At 37.1% G+C, this 26,803-nt stretch overlaps 2 protein-coding genes, 1 long non-coding RNA gene and 2 pseudogenes across 5 annotated transcripts; 3 read left to right on the top strand and 2 right to left on the bottom strand.

Annotated features, from left to right (window-relative positions):
• Positions 1-4,411: 4,411 nt before the first annotated feature.
• Positions 4,412-5,582, bottom strand: LOC104725140 (uncharacterized). Its single transcript, XR_757839.2, has 3 exons — positions 4,993-5,582; positions 4,771-4,874; positions 4,412-4,606 (listed from the first exon to the last, which is right to left on the bottom strand). It is a non-coding gene; the product is annotated as an uncharacterized LOC104725140 (long non-coding RNA).
• A 10,879-nt stretch (positions 5,583-16,461) lies between these two features.
• On the top strand, positions 16,462-18,312 carry LOC104725139 (delta(3,5)-Delta(2,4)-dienoyl-CoA isomerase, peroxisomal). The gene is made up of 2 exons (XM_010443744.3): positions 16,462-17,497; positions 17,849-18,312. Exons 1-2 carry the CDS (start codon positions 16,873-16,875, stop codon positions 18,037-18,039), a joined length of 816 nt encoding a protein of 271 aa, XP_010442046.1. The 5' UTR covers positions 16,462-16,872; the 3' UTR covers positions 18,040-18,312.
• A 278-nt stretch (positions 18,313-18,590) lies between these two features.
• Positions 18,591-21,746, top strand: LOC104725138 (putative ubiquitin-like-specific protease 1B). Of its 3 annotated transcripts, none has more exons than XM_010443742.3 (9): positions 18,591-19,268; positions 19,452-19,519; positions 19,609-19,702; positions 19,844-19,942; positions 20,209-20,298; positions 20,391-20,510; positions 20,594-20,697; positions 21,081-21,153; positions 21,361-21,746. In XM_010443742.3, the coding sequence occupies exons 1-9, from the start codon at positions 18,849-18,851 to the stop codon at positions 21,421-21,423; spliced, it is 1,131 nt and encodes a 376-aa protein (XP_010442044.1). In that variant the 5' UTR covers positions 18,591-18,848; the 3' UTR covers positions 21,424-21,746. The 3 variants fall into 3 exon arrangements, 2 of the variants coding, with proteins under 2 accessions (XP_010442044.1, XP_010442045.1); XR_015570647.1 differs by having other exon boundaries at positions 18,611-19,268; positions 19,609-19,713; XM_010443743.3 differs by lacking the exon at positions 19,844-19,942 and having other exon boundaries at positions 18,660-19,268.
• A 1,147-nt stretch (positions 21,747-22,893) lies between these two features.
• LOC104728637 (glycerophosphodiester phosphodiesterase GDPD3 pseudogene) lies at positions 22,894-23,798 on the top strand (annotated as a pseudogene).
• A 1,272-nt stretch (positions 23,799-25,070) lies between these two features.
• LOC104725136 (defensin-like protein 222) lies at positions 25,071-25,474 on the bottom strand (annotated as a pseudogene).
• Positions 25,475-26,803: the final 1,329 nt, after the last annotated feature.

Below are 26,803 nucleotides of genomic sequence, written 5' to 3'. Positions count from 1 at the left end.
CCCTGCTAACTCCCCATTGATCTGAACCGAGAAGGAGGCAGTAGACACACACAAATTGATCCAATGAATAAATGTGGGAGGGAGATTAAGCGTTGTGAGCACATTCAGTAAGAAATACCACTACACCGAATCAAATGCTTTAGAAATATCAATTTTCATAGCACTTCTTGAAGACACATCCTCCTTATGATAGTCTTTCACAAGCTCAGTGGCGAGAAGCAGATTCTCCATCAGAAGCCGGCCTTCGACAAAAGCTGACTGATTTGGTGCAATGAAATCTGGCAAGATGGTTTTGAGACGAGTTGCTAAAAGCTTCGAGATGATCTTATACAATACATTACAATAGGATATCGGACGATAGTCCTTCATTTCACAAGCAGAAGGCGTTTTTGGGATAAGAGCCAGGATCGTTGCATTGACACCCTTCAGAAGAAAGCCAAACTCAAAGAAAGATTGGACAGCCATAGTTAGATCAGAGCCTAGAACACGCCAAGCACCCTTGAAAAATTCCACCGTATAGCCATCAGGACCTGACGATTTATTCAAAGGCATTGAAAAGAGCACCTTCTTGACCTCTGCAGCCGAGACATCCCTATTGAGGAAATCTTGTTGGTGCAGAGAACACCGAAAAGACAATAAAGACTACAAATCAGCAACAGAGATGCCCGTGAACTCAGGAGGCGTAGAGGTGAGTAAATGCGAGAAGAAACACACACCTTCAGCCTTAGTATCAAAAAGATTCATAAGACAACAACCACTAGGATCAGTGATCTCATGGATATAGTTGAGAGTGTGACGCTCCTTGATTGCAGAATAAAATGCTCTGTTATTCTGATCCCCAACATTTAACCAATGCAACTTGGATCTCTGCTTCAAATAACTCTCCTCCAAACCTGAAACTCTCTCCCATCTATCATGTGCAAGAACTTCATCTGCAATATCTTGAGACGAAGCACTCGATAAAGCAGCCAGTTGTTTAGCACATAGATCCTCATAGGCGACTGAAACTCGACGAGAGATATCAGCTAATTTGTTACGGCTGAGAGTCCTTAATAGAGGCTTTAAGTGCTTCAGTTTCTTACTCAACCTAAAGAGCGAGGAGGTGGAGTGGTATAAAGCAGGAGAATCTCCCCAGTAATCTTCTATAGTCGACATAAAATCAGGCTGAGAAGCCATGACATTTGTGAATTTAAAGGGACCTTTATTCCGCTGCATTTCCGAGCCAAGACAAATCCTGCCACAAAGATGATCAGAACAGCCCCCCCCCTCCCCCCCCTCCTCCATCACATAGTAAGAATTAGGGAAAACCTGCGGCCAGTCCACATTGAACAGGACGCGATCCAGTTTTTGGCAGAGTGGACCATTCTCTTGATTGTTGGACGAAGTGAACAGCGGACCTGTGGCCTTCATATCCGAAAGAGCACAATGCCGTAAAGTTTCTTGGAAGTCACACATTCCCGATGTAACAAAAGGAGCAATAGCAGAATTAGAGTGCTCCTCAATATCAATTGTTTCGTTAAAATCCCTGAATAACATCCATGGCTTACCCTGAAACGAAGCAAGATCATGTTGAAGCTTAAGATGAGACCATAACTCTTTCCTTTCTTCAGCAGTGTTACGTGCATAAATAAAAGAACACCAGAACTCCTCACAAGTGTCTCCGAGTTTAACAGAACAAGTAATGAGCTGCCCACTATTGAACACAACTTGCAGCTTGGTTTTTTGATTCCAAAGAACCCAAACTCTCCCAAGGAGACTATACCCATAGTTAGAAGCCAAAGTCCAATTTCCAAAAGTATTCCGCAGCACCATAGCCACATTGTGCTCCTTTACCTTTGTTTCTAAAAGGCAACCAAACTGAAAATCATTCTTCCGAATCCATTGACGGACAACATCATGCTTATTTGATTTGTTTAATCCTCTAATGTTCCAGAAGAAACCCGACATTAATGGTTTTTATGAGGGTTCCGCTTGTTGAGGTTGCTAGAGACGGCACGACGTCTTTAGCTTTTTGAGAGGAGTCTGCCAGAAACTTATGCGCATTCTTGGAATTCTGAGGCTGTTGCACACGCACAACAACAGGGTCCTTAGAAGCTGGTGGGTTCTTAGAAGCACGCGGTTTGCGGACTGTTGAAAGAACCGTCTCTTTTGCAGAATCAGAAACCGGAGGAAGAGCAAACTTCTCAACCTTAACTCTGCTTGTATCTGGGATAATCTCACCATCCTTTGCATCCCGCAAAGCATCAAAACGTGTTGGAGAAGCGATGCGAACCTGACCAAACAACAGTTGCTTCTTAAGATTTTGCGAACTCTTACCCCTAGAGGTGGTAACTTGAGTCCAATCCCCTTCCGATGGAGCAACATTTTGAGTCTCATCCAACAAACCAGAGGACTCTACCAGAGCAGCATCTCCCGTCCCCACAACAGCCCCATTAGAAGGCTCAACTACTGCCAGATGCGAATCAGTGTTCATCGAGTTCCGCTGTCCTAGCTCCGAACCCAAAGGAGGAGACTGGCCAGTAGCCTCAACAGCCTTCATCCTAGCCGGAGAAGTAGCAGGATTTGCTAACTTCGCCAAACAACCATCATCAGAATGCCCCCACTTGCGACAAAATCCACATCGTTGAGGCAGCCAAGGGTACTCATACTCTACACAAACTTCTTCATCACGAATCTTAAAGAAATAAGTTTTTGGAAGTTCCTGCATCAAATCTACCTCCACAAAAAATTTTGCATCCTCAAAGCTAGTAACAAGCTCTGTATCCGGACGCAACCTCTTAGGTTCCCCCACCGGACCCACTAGAAAGCTTAGGCCACCCCACGAGAACAGCGAGTGAGAAACATGTTTAATAGTAACCCACAACGGCATCGTTCTGATATCTGGTTGAGCGTCCTCCAATATTGGGGTCCACTTAGAAACGATCATTGGCAAAACACATATGTTCCACATACCTCGTCGCAGCACACGCAGCCTAGCAGAGGTATTGCGAATCCAGAGTTTGACAGTGGAATCATTCACTTTATAGACATCAATCTTAATGTTCTTGTCACCCAAGTTCCATATCTTGTTCACAATGACATGGATCTTGGCCACATGGGGCGCGTCCGAAGGAAACAGCCCAATGAGAAAATCCTCCCACAGAGGTGTTGAATCATTCTGAATAGCTTCTGGCACAGCCACCAGGGATTTGCCATCAACCACAGAAACTTCAAAATCAAACTTAGACTCCCACAAACGTTCAATGAAGCCATTGAGACACTTCTTAGCACCATCAACGAACCAACAGCCATAACCAACAACATGAGCATAAAAAATCATCAAGGAAGTGATGATTTTATAACTGAACAACTAGACAATCATGGTGGCCAACAACACGGAGAGGGAGACAAGCGAGCTGATGATTCCGACAACGAGGATGAGCAAGAATATCACTAAGACTTGCTACCAACTAAGGAACACACGCCAAACAAGAAACACGAAGAAAAAGAAGCGAGCAAACACACGACTTCAACGTGGCCTCTAATCCCCTTGAACAAGGTAAGTTCGGTTTTCATTGTTTCCATTTTCTCTTAATTTGTTGTAGTAACTCTCCACGACATTTGTCTTTGTTTTTGAGTCTAGAGTCCTAGAGAGTTGAGATTAAAACCTCTGACTTGTGTAGCGGGTCTCACTTGAGCGAACACGCGAGTTTCCTTTTTTATCTTTTTCTTTTATTTTTTGTATCTTAATTCTTTAGAACTTTAGATTAAATCTCGACCCTTGAAGGTCAAGGCTGAGCGACTACTAATAACGTCTTATACGCAGCCCTTGTAGTCACAATTTTTTCCCCTAGTTCAATAAAGCTACAGTTTCTTCTCTTGCGCCGTTTGCAAGAAAAGAGTAGCACAAGTAGTTCTTGAGTGATTTCCCCTTGAACCCTTGTGTGAGTTATAGAGCTGTGACAAAGAGCCCCATAATATATGTGACTTGTGTTCTTCTCATCACTCATTTTCATTGACTGTTTAATCGACGGCAAAGACCAATTCGATTCACCTCCACCTTTCCACTTACACCTTGTTCAAGCCGTGTATTATCTGGTATCAGAGCCGAAAGGTTCTAACCCACAGGTTGTATCCATCCAACTCTTACTTTCACTGCAAGAATATTGAGTTTTAATAATATCGGAATAACGCTATCTATCAATATGATAGCGTTTTGACAAACGCTGTATCTGCGCCCGTCATCTTAGGTCAAGCACTTTAGATAGCGTTTTTTTTGTTTTGCTATTGTATTGTTTTATACAATAGCGTTTATTCGTTCACAATTAAATATTATATAATAGCGTTTATATAAATGTAATTGTTTTTTAAATATTATTTTATACTAATTTGATTCGATATATAATAAGATTCTGGATTTAAAGATGGTATATCAATATCAAAATAATTCATTAATTGTCACAAAGATACAAACATAAGTTCAAATAAACGCAAGTAACAATTTTTTACAAAGTTTACATGATTCCATCTTCACCTTGACTTGTAATCACTTCAAATTCTTGGAATTCACTCAACACATGTCTTCTTACTTCAAATTCTCCATCTTCACTCAACACATGGCTTCTTACTTCATCAAAATTTTCACATTTGTGGTCAGAAATAACTTCGCCAAAGCATATCTTGATGAGACAAACATCACTTTCGCTTGTGTTTTCATGTTTTTGGTAAGTGACAAATCAAGTTTTTATATCATAAAAAAGAATTGACAAAAAAAGACTGTGTGCTACTTACATGTTCATCAAAGTTATTGTTGTCACTGTTAAATAAGATCCTTCCTGAAAATAGGATACAACCGGATTTTTCTCTATATACAAATTCTTCATTTTTTATCAGACCTATCAAATAAAACAACAACGTCATTACATAGAGAAAAAATTAAACAATAATTTGAGCTAAACAACAAATAAAACAATTGAAGTTTAAAAACACAAACTTTTTGTGAAAAAATATCACCTCATTAAAATTCACACCTCCAAGCATAATCTTTAGCAGTCTTGTTAGTTCTTGCTTTTAGTCTCTTAAGAACAAGAGACGCTTCATCTGGGCCGAAGCTTCCGCCGCTGTTTCATCAACTCCAGAACCAATACCACCCACCTTTAAAATCTCTTCAGATTTCCTTGAAGGTTCAAGAAGAATATGAATCCAAACACAATCATTTAAAATACTAAAGAAAAATCATAGATCAAGGCATCAATTTTAGATTTCTTATAGATTTGGGAATAGAAATGGGAGAGAGGGTCAGATCTAGCGAAGGAACTCAGATCTAAGAGCTCCATCTATAGACGGCGTTGATACAGGCTTGTCACGGGGAGAGGATTCAGAAGAGGGAGGCTTGAGTGAAAGGCATGAAAATTGATGTTGAGATTTAGTGGCTGAATGGTTGGTGATAGGGAGGGTCGACGAAGATAAAGACATTGGTGGTGTCGGTTGAATGTGTATCCGTGGCAGAGAAAATGTGTTAAGAAGGGGAGAAAAGAGACGAAGAAACAATAAAGAGAAGTGAGAGGAAGTGGAAAAGACTAAAAGATCTGAGATTTGAGTGTGTTTAGGTCAAATGTTTGAGGGGCGACACTTCAAAAAAAAATTTATTTTCTAAATTTTTAAAACGACAAATACAAAAAATATCTAGAGTAAAAAAACAATAAATACCAAGGGAAAGCACAATCTTTTAAAGACAGTAATATATAATAGCGTTTCCCAATATAGAAACGCTATAAATAAGTTACCGGTAAGTCAAGCATTGCATTAACACATAAACTGCTATATTATAATGCTATTAAAATTCAATATTCTTGTAGTGAATTTCATGATCAGTTTTTCTGTTTTTTTTTTAATTTTTTTTTTAAAAAGGTTCTTCTTTCTCTCGTTATAAAGATTGTTTGCGTGATTGCAATTTTTCTTATTTTTTTCTTTCTTTTTAAACAACATCTTAATTCATTTTCATTACAAACCTCGTTAGCTTGCTTACTAGTATTATAAAAAAAATAGTTTAAGAGTGATGTTAACTTCAGTGTATGACTAATAGTTGTGTTTGATATTTGTCATCTCTTTGTTTGATATTTCAGTGCTTAATCCATGGAGAACAACGCCGAACTACCAAATGAACCCCTAGCTGCGACCTTAGCAGCCATTCAGGCCACTCTCCAAACCTTTGGAGACCGCATGGATCGGCTAGAGCAACCACAGATTGTGAACGCTGTTCGGAACCCTCCTCCTTCCCCTCGGACACAACAAGAGGAAGGACAAGTCCTCGATGGAGAGATCCTATTCATAGAGGAAGAGAGGGAAGATGTGCAACCACAACATCCGGTCATTCCAAAACTGGCGGCCCCTACCTTTGCTTATTTAGAATCAGAGAAGTGGATGAAGAATATATTCTAATGTTACAACTACAATGATCAAAAGAAGGTGATGCTTGCTGTTGCACAATTCACCCATAACGCCTTGTCCTGGTGGGACAGAGACGTGGCTGAGCGTAGGCGGCATCACTATGACCCCATATACACTTGGAATGGAATGAAGTTCAGTTTGAAAAAGAAGTATGCGGCTCCCTACTTCAATAGAGACTTACAAAAGCGTTTTCAAAAGTTGGTACAAGTTTCCAAGATGGTAGAGGAGTATTACGAGGAGTTTGAACAACTCATGAACCGCTTGGAGGCCAAGGAGTCCGAAGAAACACTCATGGCTCAATTCATTGAAGGTTTGCAATATCACATTACCTACAAGGTGGAGAGACAACCGTACCATGACCTTCAAGACTTGGTGCACTTGGCCATACAAGCGGAGCAACATATTAAGTGTAAGATGGAAAAGTGCACCACGTCTTGTAGGTCATGGTACGGTTGTCTCTCCACCTTGTGGGTAATGCGATCTTGCAAACCTTCTTTACCAACCGCCTCAAAAATAATTTATGGGTTCCAACTACGTCCAAGCCACAAGACAAAAGGAAGGCGATAGAAGTGGAGTCGCGGTTTAAAAATAATACGGTGGAATCCTCCAAGTCCCCAGCTCGACCCGAGCTTAGTAAGGTAAGTCAACCCATTCGTTCCCATAATATTGGCTATTTTAAGTGCTAGGGTAGAGGCCCCATGGCGAGGGAGTGTCCAAATCAACGAGTCATGATCATCACTTCTAGTAGATACAAGTCCCAAAACGAACAGGAGGAAGAATTACACGATTCTGATGGCAACATCGAGTATCCCGACGTTGGAGAGCTGTTGATTACTTAGCGAGTGCTCAGCGTGATGATCAACCCTGAAGAAACAACCCAACGCGAGAACATATGTCAAGCACGCTGTACTGTGAACAACAAGGTATGTAGTCTCATTATAGATGGTGGTTCTTGCACTAACATGGCCAGCAAGCTATTGTTTGATAAGCTAGGATTAACAACCACAAAGCACCAGAAACCCTACCGCCTACGGTGGCTTAACGACTCCGCTGAGCTCAAGATTGTGAAGCAATACCTTTTTGTAGCACCCATGTCCCGGAAAATAATGAAATAATGGAGTTTATATCAAAAATTGGGTGGAATCGGTTTAATATCGGTTTAGATAAATGCTGGTTTAATTTAATTAAACTAAGGAATCCTAGATTTCTCTATAACTCACGCCTCTCTACTCTCTTTTGGTGGGTTTGATCGTTCCTGTAGAGAAAAAAAAGAGAGCTTGTTTGTGGAGAAGAGGTGTGAGGAAGGGGAGGTTCGATTTTGGTGTGTTAGGCAAAGGAGCAGAATCATTAGGGTTTGGGAGGAAACGTTTTCGACATACCAAATCATCGTCAAAGGTAACGAAATTTGGTAGAGTTATTCCCAAACCTTTCATCGTCATTCTCCTTTTTAAAGAAATGGATTTGGATTTAAACTTGATGAATTATTGGCAGTTTCGTGAGACACATTTTCTCAGAATCGAATTGGGACCATCAGGGATTGTAAATGAGATCGTAGTCTCTTCTGGTTTATGATCGGTACAATATTTTGTAGGAAAATTTGTGACATCTAGCGGTAGCTTATCACCATAGGAATTTGATAGTTAACAATTGGTTTTTATTTTAGGGTTTCGTAGACTGTTCTTTTCTGATGTTTCTGTCTAGTTTGTTCAAGATTGTTTTTTGTCTGTGTGGCTTGTGGTTGGGCGTGGCTGGACTGTTGCAGATGCAAGGAGAGTCTCTCCTCGTTGTATTTGTTGTTAGAATCAGTTTGATAAGGTGAGTGCGTGACCATGAGCATATCTGAGCGATTAAGTTGTATGACTGGTTTTGTGTGATGATATGTAGGAAGGGAGTCTTGAGGAGGGGTAGTAGAAGGAGAAGTGAAATCCATCATCTATATGTGTGTGGGGAAGGATGTGATTACTTGGTGGTTAATTAGGAGAGTCAAGGAGGCTTTCTTATGGTTGTTATCCAGATAAGTCGTGTTGTTTGATGTTTAAATCGATTAAGAAAAAGATGGATGTGAAAGATTAGGGTTTCGCGACGAGAAGGAGCTTGTAGGGAGGCTCATATCGTAATTTTTGGGTTGGTCTCATTCGACACCATTGTGGTGTCGGTCGACACCAACACCTACAGATGGACTGCGTTCGAGATGGCTACTTCGAAACAACGTTTGGAGGATGAAACAGTCTGATTTGACGGAAATTTGGTAGGGAGCTTCCTGGTGCTACATGCTCCGTATCCAACGGTGGGTTTGTGAAACAAATGGTTGGTTTGTGTTTTAGTTAAGTGTTTGTATCCAAGATCAAGTTTTATGTGATGTATTGCCCGTGCAAGCCGAACTTCTACTACTTGGTAAACCATGGCAGTACGACCGAGAGACCATGCAAGATGGTCGTACCAACTATTATTCTTTCACCCACAACAAACGTAAGGTCACGTTGGCTCCGCTTACTTCATCCGAGGTCCATGATGTACATCTTAAGATCAAAAAGGACGTCCAGATAAGTAAAACCAACCTCCGATTAGTAAGGTTTTAAATTCCAAACACATTGTGCTACTAGTGGTATTTAAAGAGAGCTTGTTCTCAGGGTTAGAATGTTTAGAACTACCAGCAGAGGTGACAATGTTACTCAAACAGTTCGAGGATGTGTTTCTGGAGGACATTCCACCCAGACTGCCACCCGTCTGAGGGATTAAACATCAAATTGACCTTGTCCCCGGATCCGCATTACCAAACCGACCAGTGTACAAGATGAACCCCACCGAGGCTAAGGAATTAGAAACGAAAGTGCAAAATTTAATGTCCTAAGGATATATCTGCAAGAGTCTAAGCCCTTCAACCATCCCTGTACTGTTTGTGCCAAAGAAAGATGGCATGTGGAGGATGTGCATCGACTAGTAAGCCATCAACAACATCACTATCAAATACTGACACCCCATACCCCGCCTAGATGATATGCTTGATGAACTAGATAGAGCCACCATCTTTTCGAAGGTAGATCTGAAAAGTGGATACCACCAAGTCTGTATAAGGGAGGGAGACGAGTGGAAGACTACATGTAAGACAAAGCAAGATCTATATGAGTGGTTAGTCATGACTTTTGGTCTCACCAACACTTTGAGCCCTTATATTTGTAAGTTTGTGGTTGTCTATTTCAGTGATATCCTTATTTACCACAATAATTTATCCGACCACTTATTACACCTTGAACAAGTTCTCGAGTGTCTCCAAAAGGAAGGGCTCTATGCGAACCTTAAGAAGTGCGTCTTTTGTAATAATCAACTTGTTTTTCTAGGATTTGTTATAAGTTTGCAGGATATACAAGTTGATCAAGAAATGATTAAGGCTATAGAAGAGTGTCCTACGCTGACGACAATAAACCATGTTAGAAGTTTTCACGGTTTGGCCATTTTTATCGGCACTTTGTAAAGGATATTAACACCGTCGCTGCACCACTTACGACCGTAATCAAGAAGCATATAAACTTTTCATGAGGAGATGCCTAGGACAAAGCTTTTTGGGAGCTTAAGAACTGCCTCACCCAAGCCCCTATTTTGGCGTTACCTAACTTTGACAAAATGTTTGAGGTTGAATGTGATGCTTCAGGTTTAGGGATTAGAGTCGTGCTCACGTAAGGAGGACGCCCTATAGCCTACTTTAGTGAGAAGCTGAGCGGAGCTACCCTCAACTACCCGACATACAACAAAGAACTATACGCACTAGTACAATCGCTATAGGTTTGGCAGCATTATTTGCTTGCCAAGGAATTCGTAATCCACATAGACCATGAGACTTTAAAACACCTATGTGGGTAGACCACGCTCAAGAGGATCCATGCCAAGTGGCTTGAGTTTGTGGATACTTTTATGTATGTCATCAAATACAAGAAGGGTAAGGAGAACATACTAGTCGACGCCTTATTGTGACGCCATGTTCTCATTGCCACCATGGACGCCAAAGTGTTAGGTTTCAAGCATGTCAAGACAGCCTATTGGGAGGACCCCCGACTTTGGGCCTAGCACTCATTGGGAGGATATTTCGATGGATTTTGTTTTAGGTTTACCCAAGATTAAGCACAAGGACTCCATCTTCGTAGTGGTGTATCGCTTCTCAAAAATGACTCATTTTATTCCTTGCGATAAGACGAATGATGCCACACAAATTGTTGATCTATTTTTTAAGGAGGTGGTACGCTTACTTGGTGTCCCCCGAACCATTGTATCCGATAGGGGCAAGAAGTTCATGAGCCATTTTTGAAAAACATTATGGCGGAAATTAGGAACTAAGCGTCTCTTCTTCACTAATTACCACCCTCAAACTGACGGTTAAATTGAGGTTGTAAACCGTGCTCTGTCTACGTTAGTAAGAGTCACTTAGGAGTTGGCTTGAATCTTAATATCAAATTTGCTTACAATTGTGCTACTCATTTTGCTTTTAAGTTTTTTCCCTTTGAGGTTGTTTACGGGTTTAAACCACTCACCCTACTAGACTTAACGCCTTTATTGCCTTGATCGCATTTCGATCAAAATGGGGCATGCAAAGCTGAACTGGTGAAGCAGTTACACTAAGTCATCAAGAAAAACGTAGAGAAGAAAACTGAAAATAAAACGAAAGGGTGGATAAAAACCGGAAGGAGGTCATCTTTAAGCCCAAAGAGTGGGTGTGGCTACACATGAGAACGAAACGATTTCAAAACTTTCACCTCGCGGAGACAACCATTTAAAGTGTTGGAGCGTATCAACAATAACACCTACCAGCTCGATCTACCAGGTGAGTTCCACATTTCTAAGAGTTTTAATGTCACTGATTTATCGCCTTTTGATGTAGGATACACAGTTCTGAGGCCAAAACCTTCTTAAGAGGGAGGGGATGATGTGGTCATTGAACCAAACGACGAAGTCATCCCCGAACCGGATGACCTTGCTTTAGAGATATGTACAATAGTTAACAGACCTATGACACAATCTCACATGAGAAAGCTTAGGGAGACGTTCAATGAAGCCGTTGAGTCAGGCCCGACCCACAGGGGAAGCCACTGAAGCCAAGGATTCAGGCCTCTAATTTTGAAGGCTTTTTTACATATAAATCTTTTAAACAATAAGGCCTTTTTTTGTGGATGAGATATGTATAAGAGCTAAATACTTATATGTAAAAGGCCTTTTGTTTTTGTTAGATATGTGAAAAGCCTTTAAAATTGTGGCCTTCTATAGAAAACTTAAAAATTTAAAGCAACTAAAGCACAAAAAAAAGACATTTTTTAATTTTTTTGCGTAGGGCACTTGTTAATGTCGGGTTGGCACTGCGTTGAGTCACTGCTTAGCACCATCAATGGCCCAACAGCCATAACCAACAACATGAGCATTCGTTGATGATTTTCAAACTGAACAGCTAGACAATCATGGTAGCCAACAACACAGATGGGGAGACAAGCGAGCTGATGATTCCGACGACAATGGGGATGAGTAAGAATCTCAAAAAGACTTGCTACCAACTAAGGAAGACCCGCCAAACAAGAAACATGAAGAAAAAGGAGTGATCGAACACACGACTCCAACGTGGCCTCTAATCCCCTTGAACAAGGTAAGTGCGTTTTTCATTGTTTTTGTTTTTTCTTAATTTGTTTTGCCGAAAATCGCAACAATATTGGTCTTTGTTTTTGAGTCTAGAGTCCTAGAGAGTTGAGATCAAAATCTCCGACTTGTGGAGAGGGTCTCACTTTTGTGAACACGTTTCCTTTCTTGTCTTTTTCTTTTATTTTTGTTTGTATTTTAATTCTTTAGAACTTGAAATTATCTCGATCCTTGAATGTCAAAGTTGAAGGACTATTAATAAGGTCCCATACACAGCCCTTCTAGTCACAATTTTTTGCCCTAGTTCAATAAAGTTACATTTTTTTCTCTTGCGCCGTTTGAGAGAAACGAGCCTTAACACGAGTAGTTCTTGAGTGGTTTCCTCTTGAACCCTTGTGTGAGTTACAGATCTGTAACAAAGAGCCCCATACTCTTTGTGACTTGTGTTCTTCGAATCACTCATTTCCCATCGACCAGTTAATCGAAGGAGAGCGAAGGCCAATTTGATTCACCTCCAGCTTTCCACTTACACCTCGTCCGAGCCATGTATCAATATGGGTGAACCCACACATGGTGTCCCAAGGGCAATCCATGGACGAGGGGGTGGTGTTGTGATCGATATGCATAACATGAGTTATTTATGTTTTGTAGATGGTTATTGGAAAGCGACTGATCAATATGGAGGTAGAGGATGACATTGTTCTACACCGATGGGGGAGGTTCCCACTATGGGGCAGCCAACCTTCGAAGAAGTCTCACACTTCTTCGTGCGGAGATTGAAGCCCTAGTTTGGATGATGAGGTGTATGATTGGGGCAGATAATCAGAAAATCGTTTTCCTTACCGACTGCTCTGACTTGGTGAAAATGGTGTCTTCACCTTCCAAGTGGCCAACGTTCACGCCTTATTTGGAAGAGATGCACAATTCACATTTTTTTCATTGGTCTTATTCCTCGTTCCCAAAATGGTAAAATGGACAATTTGGCACAACTTGTTTGTTCTAAATCACGCTTAATTACCTAGTAAACAATGTTCTTTCGCATTGTTCGTTTGACCCCCTGTTTTAAAAATTGGCCTAGGCGGCAGTATAATCGCCGGTTATACGCTCGACGGCTTCTTACCCGCCGCGATTTCACCATTGGCGGCCAATAAATCAGATTATGAAAAAAAAAATTGTGAACTTTTAAATATCTAACTATGATTTCCTTTCATAGATCTGCCATATTAGGATTGAAACTATAAGAATAAGAAGGTAAAACGACAAACAGTTGTAAAAGAAATAAACACGCAGCTTTAGATTAGGTTTTACAGATCGAGACTAAGGAAGAAGACGAGGATATATTGATCATTTTGTATTTATTAATAAAAAATAAGAAAAAGCGTAAAACATGATTACCAGTGGGCTTCAAAGCCCATAAGAAAACCGCTGGACCAGCCTTAACTATTTACTATATATTACAGATTTAATATATGGGAAAATGTCATGAAAACCCACTTTGGGTGTGAGTTCTGTCACAAAAACCCACTTTCCACTCATGGTATATTTTCCCAAGTTTTTTGCTTATGTGTCCACTTTCCTTTTACATTTTTGCCCTTACTAACAACTTACCTCTCTTTCTCTCTTTCTTTTCTCTCTTTTTCTCTTCTTTTTTGTTGTTAACACTTTAACAAAGTAAAATATATTTATTTGTTATCATAAAACAAATTTTCTATTTATTTATATAAAATATGTTATGATTATATATTTTCTACATTTTAAGATACATATTGCTATATTTTTTATGAATTTTTAGATTATACAGTATCCATCAATCGTTGAACATTTGTTCAATTATAAGTGGATAATCAATTGCAGTATTGTTAATAGATAGTTACTTGTGTTTATTCATACAAAATATACATACATAAATTTGGTTAGATCTTTATCCATAGCATATTATCCATAACACAACATAGACCAAATAAGTACAAAACCCTTTAATTCTAAATTTTAAATCCTAGAACATAAACCCTTGAACCTAAAACCAAAACTATTGACTTTTAAAAAAAAAAAACAAAGTTTAGTGGATAGAAAAACTGTGGATAGGTCTCCATGGATTTACAAAGCATATCTAGACATTAAGCTGAAGAATAACAGTTGAATGGTGGCTATGGATGTGATCATGTGGGTATTTTTTTGTGGATACCAATGTAGACAGACCAAATAATCATCATACAACATCCACACAATCAAATCCATAGACACCATGAGCTCCTTGCTTCATATTTGTGTTGGTCCAGAAACATATACACTCATAAGTGGTTAATAAACAAAATAAAAATTAACAACATTGATTTATTTAGAACATTGAATATCAATCATGTGGATTAGTAGTTATGGATACTTATCTTATAATATCTTGCTCATTCTTTACATGAGCAGAAATTTGTCCAAGATAAATTAGCCACATAGATTTCTTTTAGCTAAATGTTTTTGTACTATTTTTCAGCTAGAAGTAGGTATATTAGAACTTAGAAGTGTCACTAGAAGCATACTACACAATAAACATGGTCATTATTAATCTCAAAGCCTATCCACCAAATTCTGACCACGTGGACAAGAAATCCAGATGAAATTTATTGACAAGTTTGTTGCATGTTCAAACATCACTATAGTTTAGCCACTTAGATGTCTTTTAGCCAAATGTTTTTGTACTATTTTTAAGCTAGAATTAGAGATATTAGAACTTAGAAGTGTCACTAGAAGCATACTACACAACAAACATGGTCATTATTAATCTCTAAGCCTATCCACCAAACTCTGACCACGTGGACAAGCAATCCAGATGAAATTTATTGACAAGTTTGTTGCATGTTCAAACATCACCATAGTTTAGGGTTTAGACTTTAGATGGTATATAGATTCAATGTCTATGTTTTGAGTTCAAGTTGTATTGTCTAAGGTTCAAGGTGTAGGATTTAGGGGTTAAAGTTAAAAGTTTAGGTTTAGGTATGTGGATGATGTGTCTATATTTTTAATTCATGGTTTAGGATTTAGGGTTCAAGGTGTATGGTTTAGGGTTTAGGATTTAAGATTTAGGGTATAAGGTTTACGTTTTTGGGCTTATATGGATTTAGTGTCTATGTGGTGTTAGGATTTAATATTTAGGGTATAAACCCTAAACCCTAAACCCTAAACCCTAAACCCTAAACCCTAAACCTTAAACCCTAAACCCTAAACCCTAAAAGAAATCCTTCTAGCTGAAAAATAGTACAAATACATTTAGCTAAAAGAAATCTATGTGCCTAATTTATCTTGGACAAATTTCTGCTCATGTAAAGAATGAGCAAGATATTATAAGATAAGTATCCATAACTACTAATCCACATGATTGATATTCAATATTCTAAATAAATCAATGTTGTTAATTTTTATTTTGTTTATTAACCACTTATGAGTGTATATGTTTCTGGACCAACACAAAATATGAAGCAAGGAGCTCATGGTGTCTATGGATTTAATTGTGTGGATGTTGTATGATGATTCTTTGGTCTGTCTACATTGGTATCCACAAAAAAATATCCACATGATCACATCCATAGCCACCATTCAACTGCTATTCTTCAGCTTAATGTCTAGATATGCTTTGTAAATCCATGGAGACCTATCCACAGTTTTTCTATCCACTAAACTTTGTTTTTTTTTTTAAAGTGAATAGTTTTGGTTTTAGGTTCAAGGGTTTATGTTCTAGGATTTAAAATTTAGAATTAAAGGGTTTTGTACTTATTTGGTCTATGTTGTGTTATGGATAATATGCTATGGATAAAGATCTAACCAAATTTATGTATGTATATTTTGTATGAATAAACACAAGTAACTATCTATTAACAATACTGCAATTGATTATCCACTTATAATTGAACAAATGTTCAACGACTGATGGATACTGTATAATCTAAAAATTCATAAAAAATATAGCAATATGTATCTTAAAATGTAGAAAATATATAATCATAACATATTTTATATAAATAAATAGAAAATTTGTTTTATGATAACAAATAAATATATTTTACTTTGTTAAAGTGTTAACAACAAAAAAGAAGAGAAAAAGAGAGAAAAGAAGAAGAGAAAGAGAGGTAAGTTGTTAGTAAGGGCAAAAATGTAAAAAGAAAGTGGACACATAAGCAAAAAACTTGGGAAAGTATACCATGAGTGGAAAGTGGGTTTTTGTGACAATACTTTAGGAGAAAGTGGGTGTGGGTGTCATTTTCCCTTAATATATTATACTTATATATGGATAAAACCCCTAAAACTAGTCTACGATTAATCCCCAATTTAAATCCGATTTGCCGATTAATCGCTAGGCCCTCCCTCACCGCCCGACTAACGCCTAGCGATTTTTAAAACATAGGTTTGACTTAATCTTATGTTGTTGTTGAAAAAAAAAAGAATGAAAAACTTTCATCAAGCACCAAAAAAACATGATAGACCTACACCAATATCAAAACAATAGCAAATCCACAAGGAAGAAAGCAAGAACTCCACCAATACCAGAAACACAAATACAATTACTATCAAACTTCACTAGTAAGACGAAGAGAACAAGATACACTACGATTAAGGAAAAAAACCCTTTAAATCAACTAGAGATGAGCCACATAAGATCAACGAAGGAATATTAAACTGAACACCAAGATACTGATTTGAAAAGGATGATCCCGGTCAAAGTACATTTGTGCCCTTTGTGATTCGAAAGCTTCATTTCAAACCTTGGTATAAGCTCTATCTCTTCAGTCTTCACCTTATCAAGTTATCATCACCATCACTTTAATTTCAAAAATTGAAGCTATGGAGTCATACAAAACCCTAGAAATCGAACGCAAGAACACTGATTCCTCTGTATTTCACCTCATCCTCAACAGACCATCACAGCTCAACGCCTTATCCCTCGATTTCTTCGTCGAGTTCCCCAAAGCTCTCTCATCTCTCGACCAAAACCCAGATGTCTCCGTCATCATCATTTCCGGCGCCGGGAAACACTTCTGCTCCGGCATCGACCTCAGTTCCCTCTCTTTAATCAAGGCCCAATCCTCGTCAGGTAAAAACGATAGAGGACGCTCGAGCGAGCTCCTACGCCGTAAGATCAAGTCGATGCAAGCTGCGATCACGGCCGTCGAGCTCTGCCGGAAACCTGTGATCGCCGCTATACACGGCGCGTGTATCGGAGGTGGCGTTGATCTCGTTACGGCTTGTGATATTAGGTATTGCTCTGAGGATGCTTTTTTCTCGATTAAGGAGGTTGATCTAGCGATTGTCGCGGATCTTGGCACGCTTCAGAGGTTGCCGAGTATCGTTGGGTATGCGAACGCCATGGAATTGGCGTTAACGGCTCGGAGATTCTCAGGTGGTGAAGCGCAGGAGCTTGGTTTGGTTTCTCGGGTTTTTGGATCTAAATCGGATCTTATCGCTGAAGGTAATTAATCTAATTTTCTCCGGATTAAATGCTTAAATCTGCTGAATCGTCGATTTGTTTCAAATTTGATTCTGAGATGATTTAGTGAATGAGAATCATGTTTTCTTGCAATTTTATACAGTTTTGGTTCAATTTGTTGCTTAAATCTGCTGATCCCAATGCTCAATTGTGTTCGAATTTGATTCTGAGATGATTTAGGGAATGAGATAATTAAGTTTTTGTATCTAATCATTCTTGCAATTTTGTTCATTTTTTTTGATCCACTAAGTTGCTTAAAGCTGCTGATTCTATGTTTGATTCTGAGATGATTGGTATTTGAAGTTATGAGAATTTGTGTATCGATATTTTCAGGAATAGCAGCCAAGTCTCCACTAGCTGTGACAGGGACAAAGGCAGTGTTATTAAGAAGCAGAGAGGTGAGTGTAGAACAAGGTCTAGACTACGTAGCAACTTGGAACTCGGCTATGCTTATATCAGACGACCTCAATGAAGCTGTTTCTGCTCAGATGAAGAAAAGAAAACCTCGTTTTGCTAAACTGTGATCCTACAGTCTCTGTTCCTTCTTGTCTTTCAAAGACAGTATTATCGTTCTTCCGGTAACAAAGTAATAAGTTCATTCGTCAAAGAAGTGTAGCTATTGATAGTTCCTTAGTTATCAAATAAAATCTATAGATAAATGGTCTTATTCACATGGTCTTATTGACTCTACTTAGTGCACATAAGTCCTATTTGGTAAATGCTATACTTCTACTATCGGTTTGTTGTTGTAACAGGATTCATCAATATGTTTATTTAGTATCTGTGTCTTCTCTGCATTCTTTTTTACATGATATCTAGAAATTAAAGGTCGTGATCAATTGAAACAGAACAAAGAATCGTCTCAGACTCAGATCACATAGAAGGTACAGTAATCTTCACTTGACTCCCTTGTTCACGATTTAACCACTTTTGTACCTTCTGATCTAAAGCGGTAACAATTGGAAAATCTAAAAAGGTTCAGTTATATTGAGTTGAGGCTATATTAGCCCATTTGAATGATGTTGTGAAGCCAAAATTTTCATAAAATTTAATTCCGGTTATCTTATAGTAGTTCGGTTCAGATTCGAGATTTTTGGCTTCGGTTTGCCTAACCCTAATAGAAAAGCTCACACAAATTATACTCGGACTCTCTCTTTCCGATCAGATGAGAGAAATGGGTAAAAAATTGCTTCGTTTCACTCAAACAACATGAATAATAATAATACTATGAAATTCAAAAATGGCTGAAGTAGAAGAGGCGAGCTAACCCTAAAGTTTTAATCTGTCTTCAACTCTGTGCTGTTTATTTTCTTCTTCCCGGATTCGATCTCCGATGATGGCTGCTGTAGCGACCAATCGCAAAAACACCAATTTGCAGGCTGTGGAGAAACGCAAACGCCGATCCTCGGACAAGCCAGTTTCGTCTTGTAATAATGATAGTAGTACAATCTCGAGACATTCGGCGGCGAGAAAAGTCTCCATCGGACGAGAATATCACACCCGTTGCAGAGGATCCCTTAGATTCAAGTTATTAGTTCGTGCTTCAGTTTCTAAAAGGAAACCAAAACCAAGAGATTGTTGTGGCAATAATGAAGAGATTAATCGCGAAGCAAGCAATTTATTTGGTCGCAGTAAAGCCGCATTGAGATTTGATCGAGATGATTGCAAAATTTTGGTTGAAAAAGACTCTTCTACTTGGGGTGTTAGGAATTGTTACAACAACTTGAAAGCATCATTGCTCCGCTCCATTGAGGTAATATTTATGTATACCCTTCTTTCTTGCTGCTTATGGTTGTTTGATTATATAGTTTTATATTGCTTGTACGAATCAGAGTTCTTTTGAGTTATGAGCTTCTTGTACACCATGACGAGTTTTGTTGACGAAGCTCATTGTTTAGGAGCTTGAACTCATGTGTGTGTTTTATTGATTTGTTAGGAACCTTTTATACCGCTCAAAGAGGAGGAGTTAGCTGAAGTCAAAACTGCCTTCTCTGGGAGAAATAGGTAATTTTCTTTGGGAAGCTCTAGCATGTCATGTGATTGACTTATTTTAGGAATTTTAACTAGTTTTGTTGTTGTTGTTGTTGTTTTAGAATGAAGCTCTTGGTTTCGCATAGAAACTCCAATATTGATATCTGTGGAGAAACTTTACAGTGTCTAATGCCGACTAGATGGCTTAACGACGAGGTACTTCTTTGGTATGATCGTTAACCGCTCTAAATCCACATCCTTTTTTTTTTTTTTTTTTTTAATTTGTATTTTGTGTTTTGAACTCCTTTATGTTGCTTTTCTCTGTTTTTGCATTGTTGTATGCTGTCTGTTTTATAGGTTATCAATCTCTATCTTGAATTGCTTAAAGAGAGAGAAGCTAGGGATCCCCAAAAGTACTTCAAGTGTCATTTTTTCAATACCTTTTTCTACATTAAGGTTTGCTTTCTGTTTTAGTCCTCATGCTTCTAAACATTCAGGTCTATGTTTTCTCGTGTCCGATCATTCATTGTGCCAGGACTTGCTTCGATAGATATGTTTAGTGCTAAATTTCAGATTTTTCTCCAATTTCAATGTATTTTATTTTGCTGCAACTATCAAATTCTTTTACCTCAGGCTTGTGTCCTATGAATGCTTGTGTCGATTATAAATGTTTATGAATGTTCACAGGCTTATGTATTTTCTCTCTAATTACATTTGTTCAGCTAGTAAGCGGGTCCTGTTACAATTACCAAGCTGTCAGGAGATGGACTACCAAGAGAAAGCTGGGATATGATCTTATTGATTGTGACATAGTGAGCTTTTTTCAGAACATAAATTTTTGGTATCCTTTTGTAAACTCTACGAATATAATAATCTGATTTTGTTTGATGATAAACCTGTGCAGATTTTTGTTCCAATCCACGGATGTCTACATTGGACTCTGGCGGTAATTAACAAAAGGGAATGCAAGTTCCAATATCTTGATTCATTAACTGGAGTTAATCCTACAGTTTTGAATGATTTGGTATAGTTTTTTTATTACAAAATTCTGCTCATTTGCGTTTTGGAGATGCAACTTTATGATTATGGAACATGTATTTGTTTTAGGCAAAGTACTTGGTGGATGAAGTAAAGGACAAGAGTGGACAAAATATTGACGTTAGTTCATGGGACATTGAATACGTTAAAGACCTTCCCCGGCAACAGAATGGGTACGTAACTCCCTTTTTGCTATGTTTTTGATCAAGTGGACGGGAATTTATCTTAACTATTAGCAAACCCTCCTTTGGCTATGTGAGTCAGAGGTAGATGCGGTTTATATCGTGATATGAGTTGTTTTCAGATAAACAATAATACATGTTCTACAAAGGACAATCTTACGAAAGCGTTCACAATAAAAGAAACCAAATGTGTCTCATAGTTTGCTACCTAGATAACTTCTGTGATACCATCTTCTTCAATTTGTATTATGATACTCAGTTACAAGCTTCTTTGGGTCCTTGTTATTTATGATCAACCGCAACTAAATGCAACCGCCCTGTTATATGTCACTTTATGTTATTTAGGCTGACACTCCTCTTTTGCAATTTCCAAGGTACGACTGTGGGATGTTTATGCTTAAATACATAGATTTTTACAGTAGAGGACTGAGGCTACAATTTAGCCAGGTAATAAAAGACATCAGGGTCTGCATTTGTTTCTGGATCCATATCAATGCTACATTTGAATCGAGAGAAATATTCAGTCAACATATCTTATCTGGGTCAAACTTGAAGTAGCACGATTGATTAGCATTCCTTTTAGAGCAGATGAGACATGAGAAACATGTGTAGACTGATAGAAAAAATGCTTTGTCTTACCTCTATCTTTTGCAGAAGGACATGCCATACTTCAGGTTAAGAACAGCAAAGGAGATACTGAGACTGCGAGCCCAATAATTAGCCCCTTTTTGGTGACACCAGCTTACTATTTTACAAGGCCAATAATGTTAATACTTCTCATCGTAAAATCGATTTTGCTTTGGCGGTGGGTGTTGCTAGATATCATGGATATCATGGCCATGGCTGCTTCTTGGAAAACTTGAGTCATTTTTTTTTTTTTTTGGCTAACAGAATTGAAGTTTATAGGTTATTACAATGAATACTTTTAAAAGCCAACAATGTTATCTTAGAAGCCTCAGATCAATAGATAATTTTCTTTCACTGTGTATGACTCGCTGAGAATCTCATGGTCTCAAATAATTACTTTTTTTTTTTTTGGAGTTCTTATTGCTTATATGAATTGGGTTTTTCCTTTTTCTTTTTTTTCTGTGTTGATTTTAAAGGTGTTGTTGAAGATGATAAGAAGCAAGAGGCATTTGTTTTCCCTAAATTTGTTTTGATGAGTCACAGAGGATTTGAGATGAACATGCTTCAATCTCCTGACGAGAAAATGAAATTTATCAAAGAGTAGTATTCTATTCTTTCTTTTAACGTTGCTGCAGATTTCCCCATTGACTTTATTGAGTTTGATGTCCAGGTTTGTCCTTTTTTACCCGTAGAATCTGATAATTTTTGTTTCTATTGGAAAAGAACACGTGGTGGCAAAACTGTCAAGAAAGAGCATGTTTTTTTTCGTTTTCCTAGGCTCAACATTAACTTTGCATTAACCTAGAAAACATTACAACTTCTCTCGAAATCACAAGGTTTTGTACCCAAATTAGCACCATCGAAAGAAACTTAGGGTCAGTCATGTCAGTCGTAATCGAAAGAAACTCCTTTCAAGTATTTGCTCTGATTATGAGATTAAAGGTCACAATTGTAACAACGGATTTAATATTTTAAATTAAAAAAAGTCATTTATATAAAAATGTGTTGATTATTTAGCTTTTTTTATTAAATATTAAAAGAATTTGTTTTGTTAATGTGTTATTCAAAAAAATGCTGTGAAGTAGATAATTAAACAAATAACTGTTGTCCATGAGTAAAATATTATTTTGAAAACCGCGAAAAGTATTTTTTTTTTTGTAAAAAGCGCAAATTAATAAAAAGAATTGTGATTAGTGTATAATATAATTTTTAGAAAAACGTTCTTTGAATTCAGCATTATTAGTGTCTCTATTCAATGCTTAAAGGTTTAGTCCTACCACGGTTTCACCGCCTTAATTGGCAAGACCGTTATCTGTATGTGTATTTTTTTTTTTTTTTTTTTTTGCTAAAATAAATAGTGGATATCAAGTCTTGTATAAATTTTCTTATCGTCAAGTTAACTTATCTCGAAACCACAATTTAGTTTTTTTTCAATCAAATTGTTTTGTAAATTGTAAGTGTGAAAAAAAAAAGTGTACGCATATATGTGAACAATACGTCTTTTACATATTGTTGGCTTTTAAAAGTATTGATCAGATATCAATATTGGAGTAAACACCAATGAAAGGAAAGAGAAACTCACATATATCTGTTCTTATGGCGATTAACAATCTCAATCTTTTAAATGAACAGGTTCTAAATGACCATGCAAAGGACCGACCCATTATCTTCTCGAGCTTTCATCCTGATGCGGCTCGACTCATTAGGAATTTGCAGACGAGTTATCCAGTAAAATTGCTACTTTGGTTCCCATTTTCAGTTATAACAAAGTTTGTGTACTTAGAAATGTCTGTTTATGTTCTTAGGTATTCTTCTTAACAAATGGAGGATGTGAAAATCTATAAGGACGTGAGAAGAAACTCATTAGACGAGGCCATCAAGCTTTGCAAAGACAGCGGTTTGCAAGGGATTGTGCCTGAGGTTAAGGCCATATTAACGCAATCACACGAGTCAGAGATTCAAGACTTTCTCTTCTATCTTATGGCCAGCTCAAGTAAAATCCTCTCATCAGTTTCATATCGTTATGGTATCCTTTCTCGCCCGCCTCCTCTATTTTTTTTTTCCTTTGAGACAACCGACCTTTTATTATTTTCAGCAATGTTGTTGAGGTGACTTACTTGCAATATCTTATGGGCGTGGAAGGTGTCATTGTTGATATGGTTAAGGACATCTATGAAGCCATCGCCAATATTAAAGTTAGGAATGAGGAAGATTGTGAAGACGACGATAGACAAAAGATGTTTGGAGAGGAGAAGAAAAAGGTGAAAATTTCTAAGGATGAAATCAATTTCTTAACTAAGGGCCTGACTGGTTCAACCGCAGTGTTTGCGGTTGCGGTTACGGGAGATTGCGGAAGCGGGTGGTTGTGGTTTCAAGCGTTATTAAGCGTACTGGTTTACCGTTTTAAAATGGGTGCGTTTGCGGGAGTTTACGACTGGTTGACCACCGCGTGTAATAGCGGTTAAAACATAATAAATATAATATATAATTATATATATGTTGAAAAATACCAAATTTTTTATTAAACTTAATTTATAATTAAAATTTATTAAAAATACTAAAATAATAATTAAAAAAACAAATAAATTTCATATTGAAATACTTATTACTTTATGCATTTGGTTTTTTACAAAACTTTAATCAAGTAATTTGATAAATGACAAAACATATGTTTTAGATCGTAGATCTTCTTTCTTAAATCTCACACACTCAATAAGTTATGTGGGGCAGTATTTGTATCGGTAGTAATGATCAAACGAGAGTTGAGAAGAGTCACTCGTGATTTGTTTTTATATTTTTCACAAATAATCTTATTTTCTTAAATATCTGATGAAATGTTATATTTATTTAAATTATTTTGAACTTACGTGCCATGTGCCATTAAATTTACATCAAGTTTTCCGGGTTATTATTAATTGAAATCTTATTTTCTTCTAATTTTTTTATTTTTTAATATTTTTCAATTGTATCCGTACTTCATTTTCTCTCATCCTTAATGAATAAAATAGTTAGGTAAAAGATATATATATATATATATATAATATTTCATTATCATTGATTTGTTTCAAGTTTAGATTAAAAAAAAAAAATCCAAACACAATCACCCGCAACCGCAAATGCTTGCGGGAAACAGCTTTTGGAATTCAGTGGTTTGAAGCGGTTGGAAGCGATTTGGAGTGATTGAGAGTGATTTGTGTGATTAGTACCAAACACTATCAACCGTTACCACCCGCAAACACATCGTTTGTGGGAGGTAGCGGGAGAACCAATCAACATCTAAGTTTGTTCTTTGACCAAAAAAAAAAAAAAAAAACTAAGTTTGTTCCAAAACTGCTTCAACAATAAAAATTTCACTTCATTACTTCTGCGTACTTGTAAAAAATTGATTACTTACTTAGGCCGTTACGATATGGTGCATAATTATTTGTATATATTACTAATCAACTGCACATGATAATCTAGTCTCCCGAAATTGTGAGAAAGGAATTGATATGAAGTAGTAACGATTTAACGAAAAAATTGAAACTAGAATTCCATCAACAATTTTTTCTAATTTTATCAAAATTTCTGGTCATTATAACTATTTATTAATACTTACCACTTTCCAAAAACAAAAAAAGGATATAACATTTGGTTGATTAAAATAATATGTAGTATAAGATGAATAAGAAGAGATAATTTTGACCAAAAATTTTACTTTTGTTTTATTTTATATATAAGTATTTGGAAAAAAAATCTTACAATCCAACACCAATTTTTTGTCTGGAGCAATGACAACCAAATCTTTGACATTCATCAATAATTCGTTTTCTTCTCAAAAACAATGATGTGCACATTCTTGACAGAAACCAATTATGTTTTTAGCTGCTGAAACTCCAAGATGTTCATCTGGTAGAAGTTCATCTATTTTAAAGTTAATTTGAGGGCTTGTTGCTGAATTGAAAGAATGAGTGTTCTCTTCCAAATAAGCTTTTGCCTTGATATTTGGCGCACTTATATTATTTATAAAATATATATTATTTTATAAAATTAATATTTCAAGAGAATTAAAAAAATCTACATAGTATCGTCACTAACAAAGGTTAAACTTACATGATAAAACAAGAAATAGAAGAGTTAAAACAATGACAATTGTCTTCATTCTATTTTAGAGAGTTCAATACTATTTCAAAAAAAAAAAAATTGAATTTCTTTTGCCAATGGTTTAAGTTTTCGTTGTGGGTAATTCTTAGTGGATAATAGTATGTTTATATACGATTTTACTTATGTTACAAACGAGTTAATCAACGTTTTTTTTATAAATGAAGGTTAAAACGACTACTCAATTTAAATTGTTAGTTTCATTTAAACGTATTCATAAAAGTGATTTATTATAAATATTAATTATCTTCTTATTTATGATACAAATAACTTATGGCTTACAACTTTACTCATTTTGTATCAAATATGATATAAATTCTAATAAAGATATCATCTTCTTTTATGTTCAAAAGAAAAGAAAACGTCTTTATTGAACACTGTAACGCCCGTGTCCCGAAAAAAAATAGAAGATTTGTGTGTATGTCGGGAATTGGAGTGAAACCGGTTTAATTTTAGTTGGTTTATTAAGTTGGTCGAGTTATTAATTAAATGAGGACTGGTTTAATTAATTCTTGGTTTAGCTAATTCTTGTTTAATCGAATTAAACCAAGGAAAACTCTATCGTTCCCTTTAAAAATACTCTACGCCTTTTGTCTTATCTTCACGACGGTGGAGGGTTGTCATGATGATAGAGATGAAAGGGGAGAGAGGTCGTAAGATAATGAATCTAAACAATCAATCAATATAACAATCCATGAAATCCCTAATGAGAAACTCTAAACCTAACAAGCAGATCTACTCATACATAATCAATGAAAGACAAATCATATTCTGAATAAATTGCATTAAGAAATTAAAATAAGAAGTAAAGAAGTTCTAAATCTTCTATGAAGGATCTTGATTCTTCTCTCCAAAATCTCTCTAAATATCTCCCTCTCAAAAGTTTCAGGGAAAAATAAAGCTTAGGTCTAAATAATAACCTAAAAATCCTATATATATATATATATATATATATATTCCTAAAAACACGTCGGGAACTATGACACCCCGGTTTCAGAGACTTTCAGAGAGGTTTAAAAGAATAGATTTGGCCACCAATATCACCAAAGTTCACTAATCTTTTCGGTCAAAGGTCCTGAGAGAACTCCAGAGTTAAGCGTGCTTGAGCTGGAGTAGTCTCAGGATGGGTGACCTTCCGAGAAGTGACTGTCGGAACTGTGTGAGTGAGGACAAAACACAAGGACAGATCATGTGGTGATTTGGACAGAGACTAATTTGAGTCCGAGGTACATGGGTCCGTTCATAGTAGTTGAGCAAGTGGGACTAGTGACATACAAGCTTGAGTTGCATGTGGTCATGCGTGCGTTCCACAAAGTGTTTCATTTGTCGA

The sequence above is a fragment of the Camelina sativa genome, chromosome 11 (assembly GCF_030686135.1).
Source record: "Camelina sativa cultivar CO46 ecotype springtype chromosome 11, ASM3068613v1".
In the NCBI taxonomy this organism is placed as follows: Eukaryota; Viridiplantae; Streptophyta; class Magnoliopsida; order Brassicales; family Brassicaceae; genus Camelina; species Camelina sativa.
This window is presented reverse-complemented; position numbering and strand designations above follow the sequence as displayed.